Genomic DNA, 26242 nt, shown 5'->3' with positions numbered 1-26242 from the left:
ATTCGATGATTTTGTTGTCTTTCGTCAAAATTGTAAGTGGAAAAAGCAACAATCCGTTTCTAATGTCGGTCATAGATACATTTTATATCTACAAATTATATGCTTACGTTTAGTATGCGTCAGTGTCTATTTAAAATGTGAATTATTTATGGCTTTGAAATAGAAATTTTCTGGAGTAAATGCATTGGATCGATTAATCACAACGTTGGTACTATTATTTTGTAGTTAGCGGTAGAGGCAAAAAGAAAATTGGAACAATAGCAGTAGAGGCGGAATAATCAAATTTGTCATTTTCAATAATAAATACAATCTATACGAATGAACCTCGTTACCATCAATAAACTGACCCAATACTTGGCTAACACAAAAACCATCTGATCAAATAAATTATTAATTTTTTGTGTGTGTGTGAAAATATACGAGAAAAAATAGAAACGCGTTAATCACTGCAAAATAAACAGTGTCGAACAGCTGGATTTAGATGAAATCTAAAAACCATCAGAGCGTGAACATTTTACTTCCGTAAAACGAACATTATATCTTTTTTCGCCAGCATAGAAGATGTGTGGCATGGAGAAAAAGATTTTATTTTGAGACAAGCATAATTGTATACACACACAACACATAACTGATTATGTAGCAATTCGCAAAGAATAAGCCGACGGTTTGGGAGCTAAACATACTTTATATTTACATAGACATGCTGTACGAATAAATCGCCAAGAAAAAAACAAAATTATTTAAAGGGAAACGCTATAACGAAAACATATTCCATTTTCATTTAATGCTATGTGTTGGAATGCGCGAGTGAAAAAGATGGCGTTGCATTCACATTTTTGGTATAGTCTTTGCTATCCATATTGATTAGAGATGGCGAAATTAAAAAAAAATAATTCAGATAAAAAATGTTTGATATTTTTCGACGAAAACCAGAATTGCAATGAAGAAACACTTGATTTCTTTCGCGTACTTAAAACCAGCTTTGTTACATAAACCAGTTCTTTGCTTTGGTTACTTTTCTTTCGTCATTTAATTTTCCCTAGGCTAGCTCTAACCTTGACCCGTTTGCTCTGTAAAACGAGAATATTAAAAAAAAATCGCATACGAGATGAAGCTCGGCGCTGAAAAGTACACACACACAGTTTGGATGCAGAGTGCGATGAGATAATCTCGATAATAAAACATCATAAAATTTATCTCATCGTCCAGCAGAAATAAACATTAACCGCGACGACGTTTAGGTGATATATTCTCTCTATTTCGAATTGTTTCTCTTATTTCTGAAATAATATTCTCTCATTTTCACGATTGTGAAGATGAATTTCGTCGAAACGAATCTGAGGAGATGATTATATACTCGCAGAAAATGCTTTCACAGAGGTACAACATCTGAATAATTCGTAACAAAAAAAACGCACTACGAAATGCGTAGTTAATTGTTAATTTGTTGCGTTTTAAAACAATGATTTCGTGGAACGAGAAATTGAATTTTTTCTGTCGATAATTTCTAAGAAATAAAAATGCAAGAAAATCTTTTTTTTTTGTAAAATGGCCGCCAATGTTTTATTTTATGGAATTCATTGCTTGAACACTTAAAAAAAATCTCTTAAATTTATACAATATGGAGCTATAACAGTAACTACAAAGGTAAATCTAGTTGTAGAATCTGTAGCTTTTAATTCAACTGAAATATCTAAAGATTAACGGGAAAAGATAAAAGTTAATTGGGGACATGTAAAGTTCCTATGGTAAGAGATGTACAAATAAAAATTTCTTTACACTTTATCACAGTCGATATCGCTCATAGAAATCACTTTTACCCTTTAACAACACGCTCTGAAATCTTGTAATCTTCAAGTACAACTTCGATAGACGAGAAATATTATATTTTTCCTTGTGAACAAACAGTTTTTATGTTTCCTTTAACCTTTCTAAAAGACAATCGACTGGTGCAAGCGAAAATGAAACCGAATTGTTCAGATAATAAACGATTTATGATTGAATTGATGTAGAGAAACCACTGTAAAGCAATTTAGTCTTAGAAGATTAACGAAAATTCACTTAAAGCAATGCTTTATTAAACAACACACACGAGCCATAGCAAAAAAATTTCCAACTCAAAAAAAGTGTAACTTCGGATTTTTTACTATACACAACATATCCACTCATTTAACGAGCACAATAATCGTCAAAGAGGAGGAATTCTCGTTTATATTGATCGAAAATGAAAATGGCCTTTTTTTGGCGTTCCAGCGCATGCGATTTTCCGCCTTTTCGGTATTTTATTATAAACATCTTTTGCGAAGAGTCAAGAGTATGCTCTGGACAAGGTATAAAATTTGAAATCCCTGCAAAACAGTATACTAGCTACAAACTGAGAGAGAGATATACTGCACTGTATATATCGGCGATATTTGTGTGGCTTTCATTCAGAATCCTACAGAATGGCATGACATTTAAACCGAGAATGATATGCAATGAGTGGAAAAGAGATGAGACCAACACAAAGCGAACATGTACATGTATTTATAGCTGCGCAAATAAAAGTAAAAGTGATAAGTTAGCTGACGGTTCCCGTTAAATGCAATTGGGTATGAAACGTTTCGATTTATGGATATTGCAAAAATGTTTTCTTTTTACTGCTTGGGCTTTCGGTTGAAAGATTATGTCTACGAAAATTCGACTCTTATTTTTTCGGCAACACAACACCCCTTACATGTACTTGGTATGTGATGACATTACCGTACCGTATGTTGAGGGGAATGAAACACTGAACACGGAGTGCTAGGTATATAGTCATTCAAAGTGCAACTGCATATCTATTTACCAACAAAACTTTGATTTGAGCTCAAACATATAGTGGAGATACATTCGGCAACTTCAAAAGGGTATATCAGTTGCAGTAAAACAGAAAAGGAGAATCGAATTTGCCTGATAGAGTCTCTTTGAAAGCCTGATTCGCTCATGTTACATGCTTGCGCAATACTCTAAATTTAGCATTCCAAACTATTTTTAGAGAAGTATACGACATTGCACAGTAAAGCTTTCATGGTGTATACGACAGTTATGCAAATAATACCCTTCCTTGTAGTAAAAAATGCTAATTATTTAAGGTGAAATACAATAAAATATTTTGGCTTTAAGGTTAAGCCACCGATAGCTAGAACCACGTTACAACCCCGACAATCGTGTACATGTTTATGTAAAATAAATCTTTTCCGATTGCTTGACTTGTTACGGGTTACTAGAATTCCTGTCACGCAACTTCATTCATAACTTCTCGGCAAAATGTATACGAAACATAAAACTATGTTTGAAGAAGAATATCGACAAACTTTGAGCCACCAGCTATTACTTTATAACAAAATTCTGTTCGTGCGAAATCGTGAAGGATATGTGTAGCGTACGGGGTCGTAAATATCCACCGAAAAAAGTCTTCGATTATTGCAAGTACGGACCAGAAATCATTTCACAAAAAAAAAGTTTTTCCAACAAAGATTTTCGTACAACGACACTTTAAAAGCTTAAGTAATCAAGAAGGAAAGAATGGGAAAATAAAATTAAACTAAGAAAAAAGTCGCAGTAAAGTCGGGATATCGAACGGTACAAGTTTGCCCATAAATTACCGGCAAGTGTAACAACAAAGAAACAATGAAATTCTTGAAACATTTATTGTCACAATCGCCTAAAATGATGGCATTGTAACCACATCAAACTATATGTTCGATAGCACTTCCACCCCCCGGATTACGTAACATTAACTATGTATCGTTTACGTTGATAACTTCATCGCAGAACACAATACAAAATAAAAATATATCAAAAACGAGTTGTGTTTACGAATCGTGACACACTGACTTTCGCACCAACGACAGCGAAAGAAAATTGAACTGGAAAGGGTGATATATACAGTCAACTAGGATACATCAAAAAAAACTACGCAGTTTATGCGGATGGCTACAATATTGCAAAAATGAAGAAAATGTAACAGTTCTCTGTGTCGTCGCCTTTCGTATACAATGTAGAACTTATAATTACGGTGCATAAATTGAAATTCATTGAATTTTATTGCCTTGAAGTTGAACCATAAAATGTTTTATGGAATTGGGAGTTTCATCTTAAAGAAACCAATAAAAATTTTACAATTTTTTAAAGAAAGTTGCATTGAGTTTTCAATGAATTGGTTCGTCAAGATCATATTGAAATTACACATTTACTTCTTGCATAATATGATATACCTTAGCTAGCTAACATTCAGGCATTTCAATCAGTTTCTCAAAAAGCACTAAGAACTTGTTGAAGTCTTACAAGTTAGGATCACTACCGTTGGGATCACAAAACCATCATGGCAAAGAATACAGCAAACAATAGTATCAGCCATGGGCAAATGATCGAAAGGCACATTACAACTTCACTCATTTTTGCGTGTAAACAACAGAGCAAAATATTCCAATAAACATCCAATATTGCGCACAGAATATTTCAAAGTTTTTTTTTCTTCCTTATTTTCAAAGACTTATTTGTTCACATTTCAACAACAACACGACAACACTCGGATGTTTTATCTGCGCGCGCAGAATTTTACGATGCAATTACAACATATATGTACAAATATACACAACAAAATCCAACACCATCGACACCGTGTCTCGACCGAATTCAGAATCGAATTAAAAACATTTTTACTTGAGAGTAAACCTTAAACGCGATTATAATTGTTGTTTATTAGTGGTAAATATATCGCCTTTTATCAGTACAGCTGTTCTGTGTACTTTAAACGAAGACTATGTCTCATACATGCACACACAAAGATTAATGCAATTTTAATTTGTTGTCAATCGCGCTAATTAACATCAGCGTCGAACGAATATTGAAACAAAAACCCGCGACGTTACGACTGGTACAGCGACAATATATTTAATATCGAACTGTAATAAGATTGTGTAGAATAAATCGAAAAAACGCTGTAAGCTCACCAACAATTCAACATCAAACTAAAGTAAAAGTTTTTCAGCATTGTGGCTGAACCATAAGCGGCAACAACGTGCGCGCTCTCTCAACCAAAATGTAAACCGCACACGACAGTGTTATATTATTTCGTATTGTTTTTGCTTAACATTTTTTTTTTGTTATGTTTGATGGTGTAGAATGTATGTATGCGAGTTGCGACTAACTATACCATCATCATGGCAACCAAATTTCAATACAAATCTACTACTATTACTCTACTCACCGGTTGTTGCACCATTATAAAATAGAGTAATATTCTGTTTACCATGATTTGTGTATTGTTACATGTTTATCATCTGAAGTCACAGAATGAATTTTTTTTAGTTTTTCTTTTTTCTTTTAACTTAACTTCAACGGAATTATAGTTGAAAATACCCATATACACGTGGTGTGTATAAGAAGGCATTGGTTCGCCGATTACAAGGAAAATGTATTCATTCCAATACAGATCATCTTTCTTATTTGATAGTTTTGTTGAATATGTGTGTACACTTACACTGTACAATGTACATGCCATGAGAATGTAAAACAAATTAATGCAAATGAAAAGTTTAAAGAAAAAAGAGAGAGGCATAGATTGTATAGATTCGATGTTAACCGATACTTGTGTGCAAAAAAAAAAACACTTTAACATGTAACAGGTAAATGTGAATGAGCTGAGCATGTAGTTAACATTTAATTTCAATGATACGTCCACACTGAGTTCGTATATTATGTTGTTTATGTAAAATTGAGAAAATATTGACACAGTACCCATTAGACGGGCGATTGTTATGCAAATGTATGTATACGTACGTATGGTAGATCTTACCTTCTTTTTTTATAATTTCAGTCAATCGTGTTATTATGTTTTTTGCACAAGCCAAACATAATGTTTCTATTGAATGGTAATTAATTTAGAAAGCAAATCAAATTTATTGAACATTGTTGTGTTGACTGTAAGAATAAACGTTGTGTACATAGTATTGGCATATTATACGTTCGATTGGCATAAATTATGCTTCGAAACATTTTTTTTCTATTCAGTGCATAGATTATGTTGTAAGATAAAATAGCGAATGATAACGGTTTCATGTCGAGTATACTTCCTTTATCTGAATCAGTGCTGTGGAATTTGTGATTAAATGGTTTTTTTATCATCTGCTATTGACAACAAAGACTGTTGTAAGCGATATCCTCTGATGCGCTTTTATTTAGAAATATGTTCAAAACAATTGAAGTAAAAGATTTCGTCTCCAATATATGAGACTGCTGTTCAACAGAAGAGGTAACAGATTTAGTTATTGTACAATGTACAGTGATTGGGTCAATGTTTCTAGAAAATTAATTTATGAAGTTTGATGCAGGCAGGGAGGGTAGTTAATGGTGAACTTTGGAAAAAAACAACGAAAAGGAAAAGGAGTGACGAGAATAACGGCTAGATCTGGCGTCGACAACAGCCACAAAAAGAAAGGAAGACACCTCTTTCAGGAAATCTGTTTGGAAGTCAAAATTTTTGTATCAAACATTATCCGAAAGAGGTAATAGATTTTATTGCATTCGCGGTGTGATTACCCGAAAAATTACTTATCTAGAGCGCTAATTCATACATTAATAGTTTGCTGTCAAAACAGTCATATGTTGTTGTCTCGTTTTCGCTCATGCAATAAAGCATTGTATTTCATATGGAGTAGGATTCTCGCTGTCGCTCGAGGATCCTACTCCATATGAAATAAAGTACTATAACATGTTCCAGCACTGTAAATGTATCATTGCTCATTGTGCATTTGCATAATTACGTAAAGAACGTACGTAAGTGATGCACATGCCTTCTGTAAAAAAATAATTTAAGATCTGATTGAAACCCCAACTTCCGAATAAATAAATTTTAAATCTAATTTTCCTGTAAAAGTGAGATGAACCAATAAAATCATAAAAAAGATAGCGAGAAAATGAAACTATGATTCAAATCATTATATATTATTATGTTCCACGTACTTCAGGTGGCAAATGTTTCCGTTTAATTATCACAACTTTTTTATGTTAACAACAATTTTCTACTGTTCATGTTCACCTTTAACATGTTATAGCAGAAAAACGTTATTCACATTAAAGCGATTTATCTCCTCGTTGAAAAGATATTAAGTTTTATTACCTTTTTACATCACGTCTGAATACGTATGTAGCATTATTACATTTTATCTATTTCTGTTTCTTATTAAATTTAATTTTGTTTCTGCATTGCAATTGTACATAATTTACAGAACAATTTTCTCAGAGATATTTGCAATTGGATGTCGTGTTTTGATAGCATAACGTTTTGTGACAATGTACAATTACAGCGACAAAAATCACGTTTCAATTCATCTTGACTCTATCGGAAATGTTAGCGCAAATCTATTTATTTCTTCAAAACAAATCCATACATAGATTTTGACGTTACCAGACAAATCACAATGAATTATGTAACCCCATGTGTGCGTTCGGCTGAGGAGAAAACAACAACATCATTTTCACTCGCTTGCGTTCTATTTTCTTCCATTCGACGAGTACTCTGTTATAAAGTGGCCGGCTAGAAAATTTTCCAGCTATTATTAGATTTAATGTGGTCGAAAAATCGTTTCTGGTTCATTTAGTTAATAGAAAATGGTTTCCGTGTTTAATGTTTACCCTTTTCGCTTTCTCAACGGTATAATCGCGTTGAGCACATTTGTGTTTTATTACGCTTCGAAATACGAAGATGCCATAAGAGACGCAGGAGATGGAGGTCTTTATTTGAAATGAAATTTATACTTTAAAATAGAAACGAAACTGGAAAAGGTTTGGCTTCGTGTATCGGTGGTGGTTTACCGGATTCAAGACACCTACATACTGAGTGTGACATATGTAACTGACGAGAGTTAAACATTTATTTTTTTTGTAAATAAAAATAAAATTTACATTTAAAAATATAATCTTGATTGAATCAATATTGAATGCATGGTTATGGTTATACAATGAACACATTTTTTTTCCTGAGTCACAGTTTATTTATTTTATTAATTTTTTTTTTTTAAATATTTTATTTGCTTAGCACAAAAAAAGTAAACAAAAAACCACGTAAAAGCCGGTTTAAATAATATTTGGCACGAAAACAACAACCAAAACCAACGCGAAAATGCTTGAGTACAAGTTAAGTAAAAAAAAAAGTTGAATGACACTTTTACCATTAACTCTTTTACTTCTTCCTCTTCTCTTAAAGAGTTAAAATCATAATTTTTCTCTTCAGAAAAAAAAAATGTTTCAAAGTCAAATAGTGCTCGCTGTGTCGTTCTCAAAACTCACGAAACAAAATAAATGAAAAAAAGTGCTTAACGAACATTAAAACACATTTTCGACAAAAGCTGCTGCATCCAGACGAAACAAATTAATCAATGGGTTGAAAAAACATCCATTTTGATGAGTTTTTCTCAAGTTCGTTTAAAAGTATGACTTTTAATTTGACTTTGAAATCATATTGAATGAACACGCCGAAAACAACACAACAAGCAAGCAGTTTTATAGTTCTTTACACATGTTATATTCGCATTAAGTTGGGTTTTTTTTTCGGTTCCTCTCTCGCCGGTCATCATTTACAATGCACAAAGAATTTTTTTGAATAAATACACTGTCCAGAAACATGATTGATGATAATGACTGAAAGCAATCACAATCTTCTTCTTTTTCTTGGCTCAATTTTTCGGTTTTAACCAAATTTTATTTATGTAAAATCTGTTCATCTTTCGATTCATCAAAAAGCTTCACAATCGTTTTGTGGGAAATTATTTGAGAAATCATTGTTTGTGTGTACCGAACTGAAGTGATTTTATAACAAAATGAAAACGAAATTTGTTTAACAAAACGCACAACCACATTAAAGGAACGAAAACATTCCGTTGCTAATAAAAACGAAAACATCATTTAACGGCAGTATAAACAATCAGGAACAGCAAAATGAAAATTTAAATAGGACGTTGCCAAAAAATGTTATGTGCCTGTTTTTCCTGGTAGGCGCGTGCAGAATTTAAATATTTTTTTTCTACGAGTAGGTCCTCGCTCGCTTGTGGCTATGGGAATTAATTTTTTCACCGCTGACATATTAACAAAAAAGAGCACTGGAAGAAATTGAAAGGTTGAAGAGGTTGTCTGTACGAAAGCAAAACAAAAAACGCCAGATCACCTGTCGATGACACCGATGGCGATGTTTAAAATAAGGGATAATGTCTGGCTTGTGCTTTCTTATATAACAAAATATATGTTCAAAAAAAAGTAAAGGATCACAACAAAAGTAATACATTTGATTTGACAGGTAAAAAACATCGCAAGAATTTGAAACGTCACCACGAAAAATAACGTCAGATCATCTGTTGTTGACACCGATGACGAAAATAAGAGATAACGTCTGGCTTGTTGTTTGTTATATAGCAAAATGTATATGTTCAAACAAATGAAGGAGTAGATTAAGTCCTAAACATTACCAAACACTGTAAACAACAGAAGTAATAGATTTGATTATGACACTGCCGTTTCCGTCGGTAAATGATTAAGACTTGTAACATTGTTCATAGTACATCAGTAATAAAATTTGATACATCTGACATGCTCACAACAATTTTAATAAGTTCATTAGGTTACTTTCAACTTTGTATCCCTAATGCCTAATCTATATCGATATTATAGCATAGAATTTCGATGAGGTCCTATTTTTTAGACATTTTCTTGAAGTTTCGTGCCTTCTTTTAGATCTCTTTGATGTTTCCAATACAAAGTTTTGAGAGAATTCGAAAAACTTCGACCGAAAGGTTACCTTATGCACTGATTTCCATCATGAGTTCGGTGAGTAAAGTTAATTAAACAACCAAAGTTACAGTAACTCTTTCGAACCTCGACTCGACTACCTTAGGAACTCGACTCGACTACCTTAGGCACCTCCACTCGACTACCTTAGGAATTCGATTCGACTACCTTAGGAATTCGACTCGACTACCTTAGGAATTCGACTCGACTACCTTAGGAACGCACTTGTAAACGATTTATTATTCCAACAGAATGTTTCACAAGAGGTCACAGAAATAAAATAAGGATGACTAACGAAGATAGTACACTTCGTTCAAATCCAGTTGTGGCGGAATTGTCCCTAGGACACTGGCCGCATTGCCTCTCTGTATTGCCAAACTAACCCTTTGTCTGAAAAACCAAAGTGATCTTGGCTCACCTGTGGAGTCGAACATACGTCTACCCAAATCCTTGGCGAAAACCTTGGCTTCATCTGACCAGCCCCCCAAACACTCCACTGCAAAAGCGACGAAATGATATTGGTTGGTAACCGTACTGTAGTCCCTCCGCTTTTGTTGAACTGCCCTATTGGCTGCTGAACACGCTTGAACGGACGATTTCCTGACGTACGAGGCACAAAGTGGATCGACACAAGTTGCATCCCATGCGAGTTGGCGTCCGCGACTCCAGGGAATGATAGTTACACCATCCACCCGAGAAGAGTTATCGTCTCTGGCAATATCAATCGGTTCGAGTAAGGAAGGAACTTCCGCCGATGCAAGCGCTCGCTTTATAAGATCGTTCAGCGCAACGTGCCGACAAAACCGGCCCGCACTCTTTATACACTTCAAACCATGATGACCAAATTCGTCAGACAATTGACCACACCGACAGGTGTGACTACGGTAGATTTTCGTGCCAAGGCGAAGAGAGACGCACTTCGGTAAAGATGGAGATAGATAGATAGATTAGATTTTTGGGAGGCTTCTTCAATTGAGAAGGTGAGACCCAGATTAAAGATCATTTGTTCCCAATCCTTACTTCATGACGTTACCACGTCTATCAGTAAAATTTCCCTGTTTTCGATAAGAAGTCGCTGAGCATTTGCCATCCAATGATGGTAGATCCTCATCTTATACACGAAGGTGCGAGACCCTTTAATTGTTACTTTGAATAACATCACTTTGCTTCCGATATATGATTAGCAATTACAGGAGGATCATTAGAACATAATGACAATTTTGCCAAATTCAACGAACTTTGCTGTCATTGTCTGTCTGTTCATTAATGAAAATGAATTCATCTCCTTGGCCTTATTCAAACCCAAGGAGTAGACTTGCTAATGAATAAAATCAACAACAAAAAATTTAAGCGTAACCAAAACTCTCGATGTATCACGCAATCACTTTAAAATCATTTAAAAATTGCAATTTAACTTTTTCAATATCTCTTGTCTGCTCGTGTACACAATTATTACCGGTCTTACCAGCCCGTACGCATAACAAATTGAAATCTCTAAGTCATTACCTTGTAATTCGCAAAGTTTTGATATGGAGAGAAAAAAAAAATCGAAAAAAAAATCTTTTTTGTATTTTTCATGAGCTAATAATTTAATGAATGTGAATTGCAAATTTTCATAATTCCTAAAATGGTATGGCTCGGATATTATTATGTACCAACGCAACGATTTTTTTTCAAATTAAATTCCTATTATTATTCGCAACGTTATTGTACTTTTAACATTTTATTTGCCAACGATAATATACTTTGGAGATGAAAATGTCTGATTAGAAATTTGTAATTTTTCAATATTATTACGTTCGCATATGTTTTAGGTTAAATACACATGTACCGAACGAGATGTAAATGTATGTATGCCTGATGTGACCTCAATTCGTATAGATAGTTTCAGTTAATTTTATTAATTTAAATAAAACACACAAAATAGCCTACGGTTTTGCATTTAAACATCGTAAAAGGTTATGTACGTATTCAATTGGTGTCTAGAGTGTGTTGTTCGACGTATACAATTTGTTTTTTGAAAAGTTTTTTTTGTAGCCATTTTTTTCTGCCAGTGAAATAAGCAAATTTAAATTTGCACGAAACCAAAAAAAAAATCAATTGACATGTTAAAAGTAGCTTTTGACTGATGTGTTGGCTTAGACATAATGGCGCAGATATATTTTTTTCCGTTCCATTTATCTGAACATTTTCATGTCTGATCAATTTGGATTACTCGTAAAATTTGCTAATGATCTTCTCTGTTCAAAGTAAAATTTATGAACGGGAGGGAAAGTGAACTGATTTTGCAGATAGCCAATAATAGACATTTAATGAATTTTTATTTTTGTCTGTGTGTCTGAAATTGTTTTTGTTTTTCAAATTCTCAGACTGAACTTCATCTTTCGGAAAATATACGACTTACAGACATGTTGACGTAATCTAGGTATCACGAGAATGAGTCGATGCGATGATACAATTAACTATTTCGACAAAGAAATACCTTCCTACTTTGAATAGAATAATATCGAAATCTCCATGAGATATTTAACTACTAAAAACACGTTTAATTCGAGAATTCTTATCATCTGTCAGAATTTTCCGGTGTTTTACATTTACCTACAAATGAGGTGGAAACCTGTGGCTTATTTTTCAATAAAATCCTATGAGCAAACGACTCTTTATTCATCGCCGGTACTGATTTCTTTCTCAATATTTTACTTTCTTTTCAAAGACACCGAAAGCTGAATAAATAAACAAAAGTCGGAGTGAATTATTTCGAGACTGAAATCAATCATCAATCACATCATGTTACAAAAATAATCCTGACGATTTTGCATCTACATTACAAATCATGACTCAAATTCCGGTATGTGAACATAATCAAGATGGACATTAATTCCATCACCAAATATAACGCCGTATAACGCGAAAACCGCAAGCCTATTTGTTTTGTTTTCACAATTTGTTAATTCCAATGTGTAGTTATGATGGTGTGTATGCAACACCAGATTCATTTTATCCACAGAAAATTCATAAAACGATGATGATTTAAAGTCGCCCCATCGAAATGAGATAAAATTGTTTTTAATTTCAGCCAAACACCTTCAACGGTGGCCTCATTCCACTCCCATAAAACAAAATTATTGCTCGAAATAATTTGTGAGGAATTTTGTCAACCTTTACTCTCTGTTGACGGAGCTTTCAAAGTTTCGTCTAATTAAAAGTATTTGTTCAAAAAAAAAATGTCAACAATATGGAATGGTGTGGACACGGCATGATATTATCTAATCAGCCTAATAGTATGCAAGTGATTGTTATTTGAATGTTAGAAGAAAATCAACTACATCGACTAAATTTTAGTGCGTAAAAACGACAGAATTATCGCCGAATCGTCGCGACATCATCTAGTTGGTACGGTCAACGGTGGCAATAAATCGTTCAAACATAAAATTAAATTATAGTGACAAAATCGAATTAAAAACATTCTTGAATAAATATACTACCATCAGTCAGTCAAACAAAATATTTTTTTCGCTCGCTCCTCTCTTCGAAAAATAATGAAAATGGTGATGGCTTTATACCGCGTAGCAATTTATAGCTTTTGCCAATTTATACATTACATGTTTGTGCCGTTGATAACACACAACAAAGCATGGTGCCAGAAAATGTAGCTAGAATTTTGTTTTGGACATTTTTGATGTCATTTGTAATAATTTTATTTTAGAAACGACCAATTTTTCGTCTCAGTAATTTTTCACGAAACAACCACATGTTAGCGCGTATCAGAAAATGTGCTGTGCTACACCAAACATTTTTTTTTATATGATCGGTGAGTAATTTGCGTTCAGATGTTTAGTTGAACGCATTAAAACGGACATTTTGCTTACACTTTTGAATGACAAAACAGCGAAAAGTTAATCGTAAACGATATTCGGAGACAGAGGTGTTTTGAACAACTCTCGTTTCTGAGAAGAAAAAAAAAGCAGAAGGAAAAGCAAAATACATTTAACGTTGGCTTAGGTGAATTTTGATCGACTGCCAAGAGGAGAAGATAATTACCAAAAAATACAAAAAGAAAGTTCTTTGTTTAAACATGTTAGTCATTAAATCATCGTCGTGTTTTACGGCAAATATATATTCCTGGCTGTAAGACATTTGACAGGATAATTACAATCATTGATGTCTTGTTTTGAGGTTAATTTTAAAATTCATATTTTTTCTGTTGCTTTAAAAATAGGTTATTTGTGACTACATCACATTGTTGATCTGTTAATTTCGATTATATTTCGGGCTCTTTTCATTAAATCTATTTTTACCCGGACATTATTTCCATATAAACAAATCAACAGAATTCTATTTCAAATGTGAAAAACAGCCTAATCGGCGACAATAAAATGATGTTTTCACACTGAAGAGAAATTTGTTTTAATTTTAATCAAATGAAAAACAGAAAAAATAAAAATTTTAAACGTTTTTTGTTTGGATTGTAAAATTTTCGGTGAATTTTCACTCTACAGAAAGAACGGTAAGATTTGTTAGAATACTTTCCAGAAATTTGTGAGGCCCGTTTGGAGTTTGCATTCAATTTTTCCACAGAAAAACAAGATCATTTTTTCGAATTTTTGAAAATTTCCGGCATTTCCAGAATCAGGCAAGAAATCATCTGGATAATCATCTGCTATCGACAACAGCGATGAGAGCAATAATCTAAGACCTTTTGTAATGTATGTTTTTATTTAGCGAAATTTATGTTAAAAACCAATGAAGTAAAAGATTCTATATCAATGAACCAAGGACGTACTAGATTCAATTATTAGACCATTATGATTGTAATCACGATTAGTCCATATTCACATTGATCATGCCGTTTCCTTCATTTTTTAGTGGAATTCTATGATAAAACTTCTACAAAACATTTGTTATACAAATCTGTTAGCCTGTGAACCCATTTGAACATTGTATGAAATAAAGCTTTTAGGTCGTTCGTCTCTATAAATTTAACAAAAGAACCAGAGTCATTGAAAAGATTAACAGATTTTTATCGATTGCATTTGAACTGAAAGAAACTCCATCTGGTAATTCTGAATCCAGATTCTGATGATGAAAAGAACATTACTTTCGTAATGAGATTGACTCCAATTTTCATTTGATTTGCGTAATTCTAATGGCAGTCTGAACTATAAATAATATGTTGCCAAGTCAGGCCACGATTGTCTTTGTTTGTTTAATTATTCATTTAGGTAATTACGTTTCGTTGTCTATTCTTGGAGATACTGATACTGATATTTATCTTGTTGATAAGTGAAGCGAGTTTTTACTCGACATTTTCATTTACGAGAAAGCTTTGCTGTGATTGTTGAGATTGTACTTACCTGGTTATCATTGCATTATCGTTTAAATTTATTTTTAATTTGTTAATTACGAAATGGATCTTCACATACCTGAAACGAAAAAAAAACGTGTGCATTAGTCTACTATCGGAAAGAAATTTTAGAAAATCATTTCATATCGAGAACGTTTTTGAACATCAAACATGAATGCAGTATGGTTACATAAGTAAATATATTCAATATACAGACAGTCATTTTTACGTAAGACTTAAATTGATAGGATTAACAACACAAATAAACACAAACATTCCATCCACCCTTCATTTGATGGCATTTTACTTGAATAAATCCTCTTAATTAATACTCAGATTATATACTATCACCTTGACAATGACATTGAAATTAATTGGTCAAAGTATCCTTACGAATTAAATACACTAAAGGGTCACGCACGTGTAAGAAGTGGGGTGATATAGTACTTGAAGGTTAAATAATATAAATAATATCCAGAACAATGAAATGTTTGTTGATTAATCAGATTCTTAGAATAATTTGCTATTATCAATGCTGTCAACAGTGGATATTCGAGAAATGGTACAGTCTAGAGAGGGGTTTGCTATCCATTTCTTTGTTGTTATAATTTCATTTCTTAATACAAGTGAACCAACAACTGCGCTTTTTCATGGCTACAAGAAATTCAGATAAGAACAATTTCGATAGAAAAAAATCTTTTCAAATAATGGCAGTGACGACGATAAAACACTCCTACCAGTAAATTAATGTAATACGAAATTAAGAAGCATTTTTAATAATAATGTCTGGTTTCATTTCATTGCACACATCATGTCATTGCTATTTTTGGCAATGACTTTATTAGTATTTTTTTCAGCTTCTTTGAACAGCATAAAAAATGACGTTCGTGTGTATGATAAACAACATCTGTCTTGTCGAAAAGAAAGACAAAAAAATATTTATTATTACAAAATATAATTGGCGAATTCAACACACAATATCGTATAATGTGTGTGCTTGTGTGGCATTATATATTTTTGCAACTTAAAACAATTAATAATGTGTCAATTCTATTGCGATTGATTGATGTTCAGCACATCACTGGATATATTTATTCTGGTTGAAAGTTTTGCACGAGCCGTGAATTAGGGCAAATTGTTTATATGGAAAATATATCCGTTTGTCGAATAAATATAGAATTTATAACATTCTCAATTGCATACCATTTCGTTAAACAATGTTGTCTTGTTAAAATAAAATAAATTTCCAGCTTTAATTAAAATCAGTTAAGACGCAGAGACTGTGAACGTAAATAAAAACGGAAATAAAGTCGTAATACGACACAAATGTCCAGGCTTGTGTTAAATAAAATCGAAACAAAAATTCTGCTCCAAAATTTATATGAAAAAGTTTATGCAAAAATTCAGATGCAAGAAAATTAATCAAAGAACTTTTCAATTAGAATAGACGAAAACATGCACAACAAATTAAAAAGTGATTGACAAATTTTCATCGAAACTTCCGATGAGCTTGAAAGTTTTCCAATTTAACTATGTTCAGAATACCCAGAAAATTTCAATTTTTCAACTTTAAAAATTTTTGCAGCAATGATGGGGAACTGGAGAAAACTATTATAATTTTCCGAGGCGTTCAAATTTATAGAAGGAAGCAGCGCTATTTTCATATAACTTTCTATTGAATTAAATATTCTTCGGGGAATTTAATGGCAATGTTCTAGGGTAGGTTGATCAACACTCAGCTCTATAGCAGCTTGCCAATTCGAACTTTTCGTCATTTTTAATTTTTTATTTCCAAGTACTGTTGAATATCACCTTCAGATGATTTGCTGGAACACCAGTGCTCCCTAAAGTTCACAGCACACCAGAAAATCATTCATAAAATCGTGTGATATTCAAAAGTCGGAGTCGAAAATAGATAAAAATAAAAATGCAGAAAAGTTCGGGCTGCAATAGAGTCTGAGTGTTGACTTTAAAAATCGGAAAATCGACCCATCCTGTCTTCAAGGCACATGGGATCTAAAAATAAACAATTGGACAATTGTTAGCTTCAGCATCGACAAAAACCTAGTGTGGTCTTACGTAGCAGTATGAATGTTAAAACTACTGAAGTAATAGATTCTGTGTTATGTTCGTCGTTCGAAAAAGATTAAGGAATTACTAATAAATTTACAGAGTTTCTCATCCCTGATAATAGTTTAACACATTACTGATCTTAGCGATGTTCAATTGGGGTAGAAGTTTTCACGAGTTTTTTTTTTGTATAGACGCAGAACATTATCCTGAGCAAAGAGGGTTTTACGGTATGCCTGTAAAATGCAATTTATTGGAATAATGTTTTCCATCGATTAAAATTATTCCCGATTTACTTCTTTCTGTAACCGTTTTGAAAGATTTTTTTTGTATTATTGAGGGGCCATAACCAGCAGATCTATTACTACTATCGACAAATCGTAAGGAGCAGAAATTGTTGTTCGGTTCTTAGATGGATTTTTCTAAAATAAAAGCGAAACACTTATATGACAGTATAATAACTACGCTTTTTTAGGACAAACATCTCAACCGATACAAATTAAACAAAAAAATCTTTTCAAACAGAATATAATTGGGGTTAATTAAATACTTTGAAAGAACGTAAATAATTTAGTCAAAGAGAAATAAAATCAACTCAAAAACAAATCAGAACAAAAGTAACAAAAAATAAATAAATAAAACAAAGAACAAAGAACAAAACCCAACCTGTAATCCCCACAACCAGTCGCACCCCCAACATTGACGGATATTGGTTGCGGTGATGCCGCTCTACTAACTTTTCCACTCCCACTGCTCCCATACACATCCAAATAACCGCCTTGCACCGGCGACGATGCCATTGTCGGCGATCCACACATTAGACTATTCGGACTGTACCGTCCGGATGGTGGACTAATCATAAATGACGAATAGCGATCCATATTGTCTCGTCTGGGTGGTATCGGTATACCGATGGATTCTTCGCGTTTCAAATTCTGAACGCTTTTATGTGGAATACTCGCACCCATACTCGAGCTCGGTCCGCTAGAATCATCGATTCGTGTGACGGAGAACAGTTTCTTGGGCAAACTTTGCCGCGACGTTTTCATTAACGTTTCCATACAATTTCCTAATGCCAATTTGGTGAATACATTGGATTCGGCTTGTGGAATTGTTTTGGCGGATTTCTCAGATGTGCTTTCCGACAAAGGGGGGTTTGATCGGGAAATACGTTGATTTTTCGCATAGTGGGAGAGGGGAGGTGTCAAGTCGGTGTTGCTAGTGAGGACATTTTTTGTACGCGTTATGCTGTACGTAGAAGACAAAAAAATATATTTTTTTAATTAAGTACGAAAATGTCTTATGGTAATTCTGTAATGGAATATTGAATGAACTAGAAATGTCATGAAAATTCGATTAATTTTAATGAAAATAGACGACGCGCTATTTTAATTGTATATACATTTCGTTGGTAAATAAGCCGGCCGGCCGGCATGTTTATTATATTTTTGAAGTGTGTCACTCCAACAAAGAAAAAGCCGACTCAACTCAAATTATACGTTTCTGTAAATATCCTTGGAAATTTGACCTATCACAGTGTACATAGTATTAAGTGCGTCACTTGATTGACTGAATGGGGTCATCATACTACATAACAATGCGTGTACATATAGCCGAAATTCCATTATTCGGAAAATTCGACCATCAATCATTTATACACAACACATTACAATTGAAAGTTGAAAAGAGAGAGAGAAGCTATATAGGAAGCGTCAGCATTTACATTTTCTTTTTTCGGGCCTATTTCAATAGTTTTCCCACTCGAATCCAATATTCTGACGCAACTAAACCAAATTCGATTTATGGTTTGTTTTTGTATAACAATGAGGTGAATGACCGGAACTTGTCTCCACTCAAATAAATATTTGAATGGAATTATAATTTTATGTATTTCAAATACACACACACATATTCGAAAGAAAGCCACAAAACATTTTGTAAATGGGAGGGAAATGAAAATGAAAACGGTCGAGGTTGATGTTTCCACACGTGGCATAATTGTAATGTTTGATTCGACTAACATAAAATGGATTGACCCAGTTCTTTTGTCAAAACTGTATGTATTCATTCATCGTTCGTGTAATGCGGGAGGTATCATGTTGACTTATTTCTTTTTTTTGAATGTTAGTCTCATCACAATTTATACTCAATTGATGTGCCTCCTTTTAGCTGGAAAAAGCATTTTAACTTTTAATACATCCGCTATTCACATTATGAATGTCTTTCTTTCAACATACACAACTCACATGATCGTGTGAGGCTTCGAATGAGGCTATCCGTATTATGAACGCTATTTTTTCCGGCTTATAAGTAAAAGGTATATCGTTTATGAATAAAATGAAATAGGTCAGTGAACTCGCTTTGTGTAAACACATATATGGGCAAAAATAACATGACACAAAAAAAATTGTTTACGAACACATTAGATTGATTAATAGATTCGGTCTGTATAAGTTAGACAATGTGAATGATTCGCACAATCTACGCACAATTTTTATCCACAAAAAATGATCATAAGAAACGCTTTTGAACAAAATTAATGTGTTTCTCATTTGATGATGAATGTGGCTGGTTGTTAGTGATTTCATTTTTGGTTTTGAAGACTCCACCTAGTATAATTGCAAGTAATTTACGCAGTAAGTCGGTACCAGTAATGAAAAAAGAAATAATTTAAATTGATTTTCAAACGTAAACAGATGAATTTTAAAGAATGGAATTGATGGCATTAGCAGAGAATCCAACAGGGAGTAAGGCAGTAATCCTAAGTAAAGAGTAGGAAGCAGGCGTGGTAGACACATTATTGAACTAAAAGATCACAACGGGTCCCTATTTCTTTTGCATTATCGAATTTAATTGCAAACTCTCTAGACATGGCTAGTCATCTATTATCGACAGCGACGACAAAAATAAGTGGCCAGCTCTGGTAAATGTTGTTTTATATCGCAAAATGTTTAGTATTACCAATAAAGTATTAGATTATGTAAAACATTCGAAGTACTAGATTTAATGAAGACATCGCGATAATCGCTTGCCTTATCAAAAAAAAGCTTTTGTTTATATCATTGGATGTTTGGTATGCAATTGCTTTTAATTCATGATTTGTACTAAGTCAAATTTTCACTATTTCCACTACATGCACTGCATATTCCGGTCTAAGTTATTCAAAAATGTTAGGCCGAAAAGTTAATGTAATCAACCAAACCCAATTCAACTAAAAAACACAGACTTGTATTTCGATACAAGGCAAAGTCAAACTTTTTTTTTTCTTTCGATTCTGTTTTAGAGGTTGAATAATGTGAATTCAATGTCAAAAGCAATATACATTTGATTGTGTAAATACTTGCATGTCACTTCAATGATGCACATCGAAGTCAGACACGATAGGAACGAAAAGTCATTCTTTTTTATCGACTTCAATTCAAGTGTCCTGAGTCGATCGTTAGCTTTTTTGAGTGCTTTATTGCTTGTGGTCGAAAAGTGTCAATGCACAACGAAAATATCAAATTACAGAAACAGTTCTTGTAATCCACAAAGTCTACTATCGCATGAGGTGTGTACACGTCCTAACGTTTTAACTATTGACCCTGATTTTTCCGCAATCAATCTGAATGTAATTAGCAAGTGAATAGGAACAGCCTACAGATACAGAGTCTAGCATTATGAATGACGGCAATCTTAACGCATCACTCATATTGCAATGGCTACCAGTCAAAGCACTTTTATTATTCAAATCAAAATCAATTGAAATATTATTCTCGAATTACGTACGGTCACATCGGAAAAAAATTAATTTTGTTCGTATACTAATGTCGTGGTGAATACACAGCGGCAGTTCTATGTCTAGCGCAATACAAAACTAGGACAAGGATTTTTGGATTTTGCAAAAAAAAAAAGAATAGAAACACAAAGAATTACATAAAAAAGATATGCAAATCATTTTATTTAACAATATAATAGACCACAAAAAAAAAACATGTGTAACCAATTTGTAAGCCACTACTATGTATATTGGTGTAAGTATATTTGTACGGCGCGGTCCTCTCTCTCAATTCTCGATTTACGCTATGGCACAATGTCAGTAGAGGATTTTAAATTTGCAATGATTTGTAGGAGAATGCAGAAGGTTGAAACAATTTTAGTTGATTAAAATCTAGTTAGATTGGCATCGGTGATAAGCGGAAGTATAAATAGGAATAAGAAGCAATTAAAGTAAATTTGTTCTCATTCAGCTGTGCAAAATTACAAAATGGAAAATTGAAATCATTTGTGCTCTGATGGATTTTTTGTTGTTGGTCGATTTCGGTAATTTTCAGACAGCGGTTAGGTGTAACCACAAAACCGGCTTAACTGGTTTGAGTCTGAGTTCTTTTTTTTCTGAATCGAACTTTGTATGAAAAGTTGCAATTGAGATATACGAAGATTGATTCTTGATTCAGCAAAATTCTAACGAGTGACCTTTTCTTTCGATGAAAAAAAAATTCTTCTCATTAAAACAATGACTTTAAGTCTTAATTTAGAAATGAAATTGCGTCAAACGTTTCTACAACGAAGAGCCATCAGCAATATCACATCTTGTTAAATTAATGAATAAACAAAACAATATCGGCCAGAATACTCAATTAAATATTCAAGACAAACAATTTAAGATTTCTGACACGATATCTGACGAAAAGAGCTCTTATAATGCGCACAGAGGCAAACATTTAACTTTTTTTTTTGGTTGGGAAAAGTGAGATCGTCTTTGTATTTAACAATGTTATTCTAAACGAACTGTGCTAATTTTTGATTGACAACTCGCCAAAAAAAAAGTCTCTACCATCATCTTATTTACATAGAAATAAGTAATGAAAAATTTGGCACAAGGACTCTGTTGGTTTGAATGACTCTATAGTTTAACATAATGTTGAGTTTCATGGGTGTGAATTTTGAAGCATATTTTTAATTGAAACATATGGCATGATGAAGTGGGATCGTTGACTTTTTATTTCCGAAAAATGTTTCCAAAATAACTTCGGCGAAATTTGTTTTAACTGTGATCTTAGTGAGATTTCTTGAAAGACGTATCCGAAAGACATCACACACCATCAACGGGCTTTTCGCCTAACTGATTGAATGACATTACCAATGATTACGTTTAACACAAAGAGACGTTATCAGTACTTAGTCCAAGACGCAACTTAATAACCGATTCAATCAGATGTCATTGTTATAGACAGCAACCTGATGAAACGCATTATTTGTGTTGCGGTTGAGTTTCGAACCCACCAACTGGCAATTCAATAATTCAATGTGAAGTCTCAACTTATAAACTCAAGCAAGAAATTTTGTTTAGAAACGACTAATCATCTGTTATTGATAACGTTGACAAAAATGAGCGATGAGCTCTAGCTGGGGCGTTATTATAAAGCAAAATGTAAATTTAAACAAACAAAGTAAAAGATTTTGTATCAGCCACGAGATGTGACTTTAATCAAAAGAAGTAATAGATGTATAGATTACAACGCAACACACCTGCCGTTTCTTAAAGGTTAAGTAAAAGGTCTCGGAAAGTCAATGTCTTCCGATCGGTTAAGTCAGAGGTATTTTCTTCATTGTCTCTTCATTTTTGGTAATTTTTTTTAAATGACTTTCGGCGAGAAGATTGTTATTTCTCCTAGCCGCGATTTCGAGTGTCATTTAATTCTCAATAAATTTGTTACATCAAAAAAATGTTGAGTTTTATGGGTGCATGTCTCATTTAATACGTGAGATTACTTTCTCTAAAATATCCTCCGGGCAATCTTTATCGAGTAAAGGAAAATGTCCAGACAATCTTCCATGTTATTTTAATTCAATTTTCGTTAACATGGCGCTTTAATAATGATAACTATATTCTCATTATACATATGGTGACGATCATTCAATTATAATTTAATTGTGGAGAACTTTTTCTTTCTTTCTTGAAATGGTTACTTGGAGCCAGATTACATAAATTTATTGCTATACAATCCAATATTGCGTACTTGTTTATATGACACACATGAATAGGCTATTGAATAAATGAGTTCGTTGTTGTTACAGTAACATTTGGCATACATGAAGCACCATAATTATTTCCGCATCAATTTAAAATACAAAATTTTTTTCACCAGCGACCGTTAGTGTATCGCTGTCTGGAATTTTATTTTATCTTTCATAAGGAGTGAAACTATGTGCATAATCCAACCGACTAGTTTCAGTATTATCAAAATGTAGTAGCAGATGTGACATAATCTAATGAAGAATTATTAAACAATTAAATCAGAAAACTAATTTGAAATTTTTCTATCGTCGCGCACTATCCAGTTCGACGATGTTTATGTAAATTCATTTATGGTTTTGCCGCATGTCTGTCGTAAAAAAAACCAAACATATTCCAAACAAAAAAATCAGCTCCGTTCGGCTATAAATTGCTGTGCGTCATAAACATATCCAACGTCGAGGAGACACTCCAATATTATTCTATTCGCGAGAATGAACCGAAAAATCAATAACCTACATGCAGCTATTATAACAGGAAGAAAACCGAGCAGAAATAAATTGCAGTTAAATGACCTACTTAGAATGAAAATCGGTTCCAGGAATCGTATGCCGTGTTTGATGCATCAGAAGCGAAAAAGTTAATCGAGCATATTGTTACAATTTAATAATGGAAATAATGGACTGGTGGCGAACTAAACATTTCATTTGTGTGAGAAACTGAAATAATTTTAGTTTTTAACATGAAACCGGCCCGAAGAACATAGAATTAAAATTTGATAAAAGAAAATGATCTGTTTAAAAGAAAAACAAAGATGAGAGATGTGAAAAGAGCGTAGACGATTTTTTAGAATAATTTTGGCAAGTAAAAGTCATAAAATTCTGTTATGAATACACGAGTTATTTAAAAAATAATCAAATAATTTAATTCGCACACTTTTAATCGCAACAGTCCAGCGTACATCATTAAACGGAGCACACGTGCACAAATTTCCGTTTTCGAAGCTCATAACATTTTCAAGAAGAAAAAAAAACAGCAAGAAAAACAACAACAATAACATCGTAAGGCACCCAAACGATGAGGATTTATTATATCACTTTATTGATACCATTAAGTAAACCAGTTTACGATAGGTTTTTTTCGCTGTTTACGTCTTCTTTGATGTTTTAAATGACATGGTGGAAGCCATAAAGAACACATGAGACGTTTAAATTTAGAAAATTTTCTTTTTGTAGATTCATACACCATTATGGCTATAAAAATATTATCTGAACGGTTTATCAGCATCGCTATTTAAATGGTTCTAGTCAAATAAAAAACAGTATGTTGGTAATAAGAGAGTGTAAGCCGAGGTGTGAGCTAATCAAAGTGATTGAATTGGATTAGGAAAAATGTGGATTTCGTCAGCGGTATTTAAAATAATCAGAACAAAATAATGACTTCAATAAGTCTTTGATGTAGTCGAATCCACTAATTCGAAAGAAGTTGTTGCTTCACATACTGGTAAAGTATATCAAGGTGAAGTCAATATGTTTGCTGAAATCAAACGTAAAGACAATAGCCTCTTATAAACGGCAAGTGCATCCCATTATGATTAATACATTTACATCTGTTACTTTATTTGTTCAATGTATCGAGGAATTCTTCTGAAAAACAGAAGTCCGAAATCGTACGCATTTTCTATTGGAATTTTTTATATGTGCCCTGTAAGATATTCGACCCTGGAAGCCAGAACCACTTTCAAAAAAATTCTTTGAAGCTTGTGTTGGCTGGTAAGAGGTCATCAAAAACCGAAAACTTGCATTTTTCTTACAGAAATTTCTCGAGATACACGAAACGTGCATGGTCGTGTAGGGTGTCATTAGAAAGGTAATTGCATTTACTCTCAGGGCAAATAAAGCTTACGGAAGTTTGGTAGCATCTACGATTCAAAATAAGCACTTAAACATTTCAACTTTACATAATTCGTCGTAGATGCTTCCATACCCCAATAGGACCCTAATTGCCCTGAAAGTACATGCAATTTCCTTTCTAATGACACCTCACACGACCATGTACGTTTCGTGTACCTCGAGAAATTTCTGTAAGAAAAGTGTAAGTTTTCAGTCTTTTTTCGGTTGAAATCTTTAACTGTACATATCTCAGTGTGGATGAATTTTAAACTATAAGACCCTATTTGCCCCGGAAGTACATGCAATTACCTTTCTAATGACACCCCACACGACCCTGTACGGCTCATGTAACTGGAGAAATTGTTGTAAGAAAAGTGCAAGTTTTCGGTTTTTTATCACCTCAAACTAGCCACACAAGCTGCAAAGAATTTTTTTGAAAGTGTTTTTGGCTTCTGGTGTTAAATACCTTACTGGGTACATATAAAAAATTCCAATAGAAAATGCGTCCGATTTCGGTCTTCTGTTTTTCAGTAGATACCCTCATCGTGATGCAATGTGTGATACAAAATCTTGTACTTCATTTGTTTTAACATTTTTTTTTTTTTTTTTAAATTTTCATTTATTTATTTAAACAAGCGAAAAAAAAGACTGCTCACAAAGGCGCAGTCAGTAAAAAAACGATCTTTTCATCAATAAATAAAAATCATCTACTCAAATTGTTTTAACATACGTTTTGATGGTATAATTACACAATATTTACAGAAACTCGACGCTTATTTCTGTAGCTGTTGATATCACATGGTTAGCCGTTTGTATAAGTTTGAATGCGTCTTCAAACATTTCAATTGCTAATGTTTTTATATTTTCCACACTACTTAACTGAAAAAGCGCCTAAGGTTCTCCATTCAGATAAATTACGTATTTTTTGTTCGTAATAAGCTTCTTAAACAGCCATCTATTTGAAAAATAAGTGGACTAATAACACAGCAAGAATAGCTTGACTAACTCACAAGTTTATTGAATGAAACCTTACACACCGTCAAGTTTACAGTGTATGAATGTAAGCTTGAAAGCTTTGCTGTTGAACATTTGTTAGGCTTTGCGAAATAAATTTTCTTTTATTTTTGCAATACA

At 33.2% G+C, this 26242-nt stretch overlaps 1 protein-coding gene and 2 long non-coding RNA genes across 4 annotated transcripts in view; 1 reads left to right on the top strand and 2 right to left on the bottom strand.

Annotated features, from left to right (window-relative positions):
- The window catches only part of LOC119066743 (protein bunched, class 2/F/G isoform), a 76280-nt gene that overhangs the window by 33217 nt on the left and 16821 nt on the right, over positions 1-26242 (bottom strand). Inside the window, exon 2 of one of the 2 annotated variants that reach the window (XM_037169365.1) lies at positions 17885-18466. The exons of the other annotated variant lie outside the window; for it this stretch is intronic. Coding sequence (XP_037025260.1) covers positions 17885-18466 — 582 coding nt within the window. The remainder of the gene's footprint in view (positions 1-17884; positions 18467-26242) is intronic. 2 annotated transcript variants of the gene reach the window in all.
- On the top strand, positions 5847-25333 carry LOC119066815. The gene is made up of 4 exons (XR_005085803.1): positions 5847-5858; positions 6538-6755; positions 23263-23268; positions 25323-25333. It is a non-coding gene; the product is annotated as an uncharacterized LOC119066815 (long non-coding RNA).
- Positions 24913-25644, bottom strand: LOC119066814. Its single transcript, XR_005085802.1, has 2 exons — positions 25432-25644; positions 24913-25257 (listed from the first exon to the last, which is right to left on the bottom strand). It is a non-coding gene; the product is annotated as an uncharacterized LOC119066814 (long non-coding RNA).

The sequence above is a fragment of the Bradysia coprophila genome, chromosome IV (assembly GCF_014529535.1).
Source record: "Bradysia coprophila strain Holo2 chromosome IV, BU_Bcop_v1, whole genome shotgun sequence".
NCBI classification, from domain to species: Eukaryota; Metazoa; Arthropoda; class Insecta; order Diptera; family Sciaridae; genus Bradysia; species Bradysia coprophila.
Note: the sequence above shows the minus strand (reverse complement) of the source record. Positions and strands in the feature narration are given on the sequence as shown.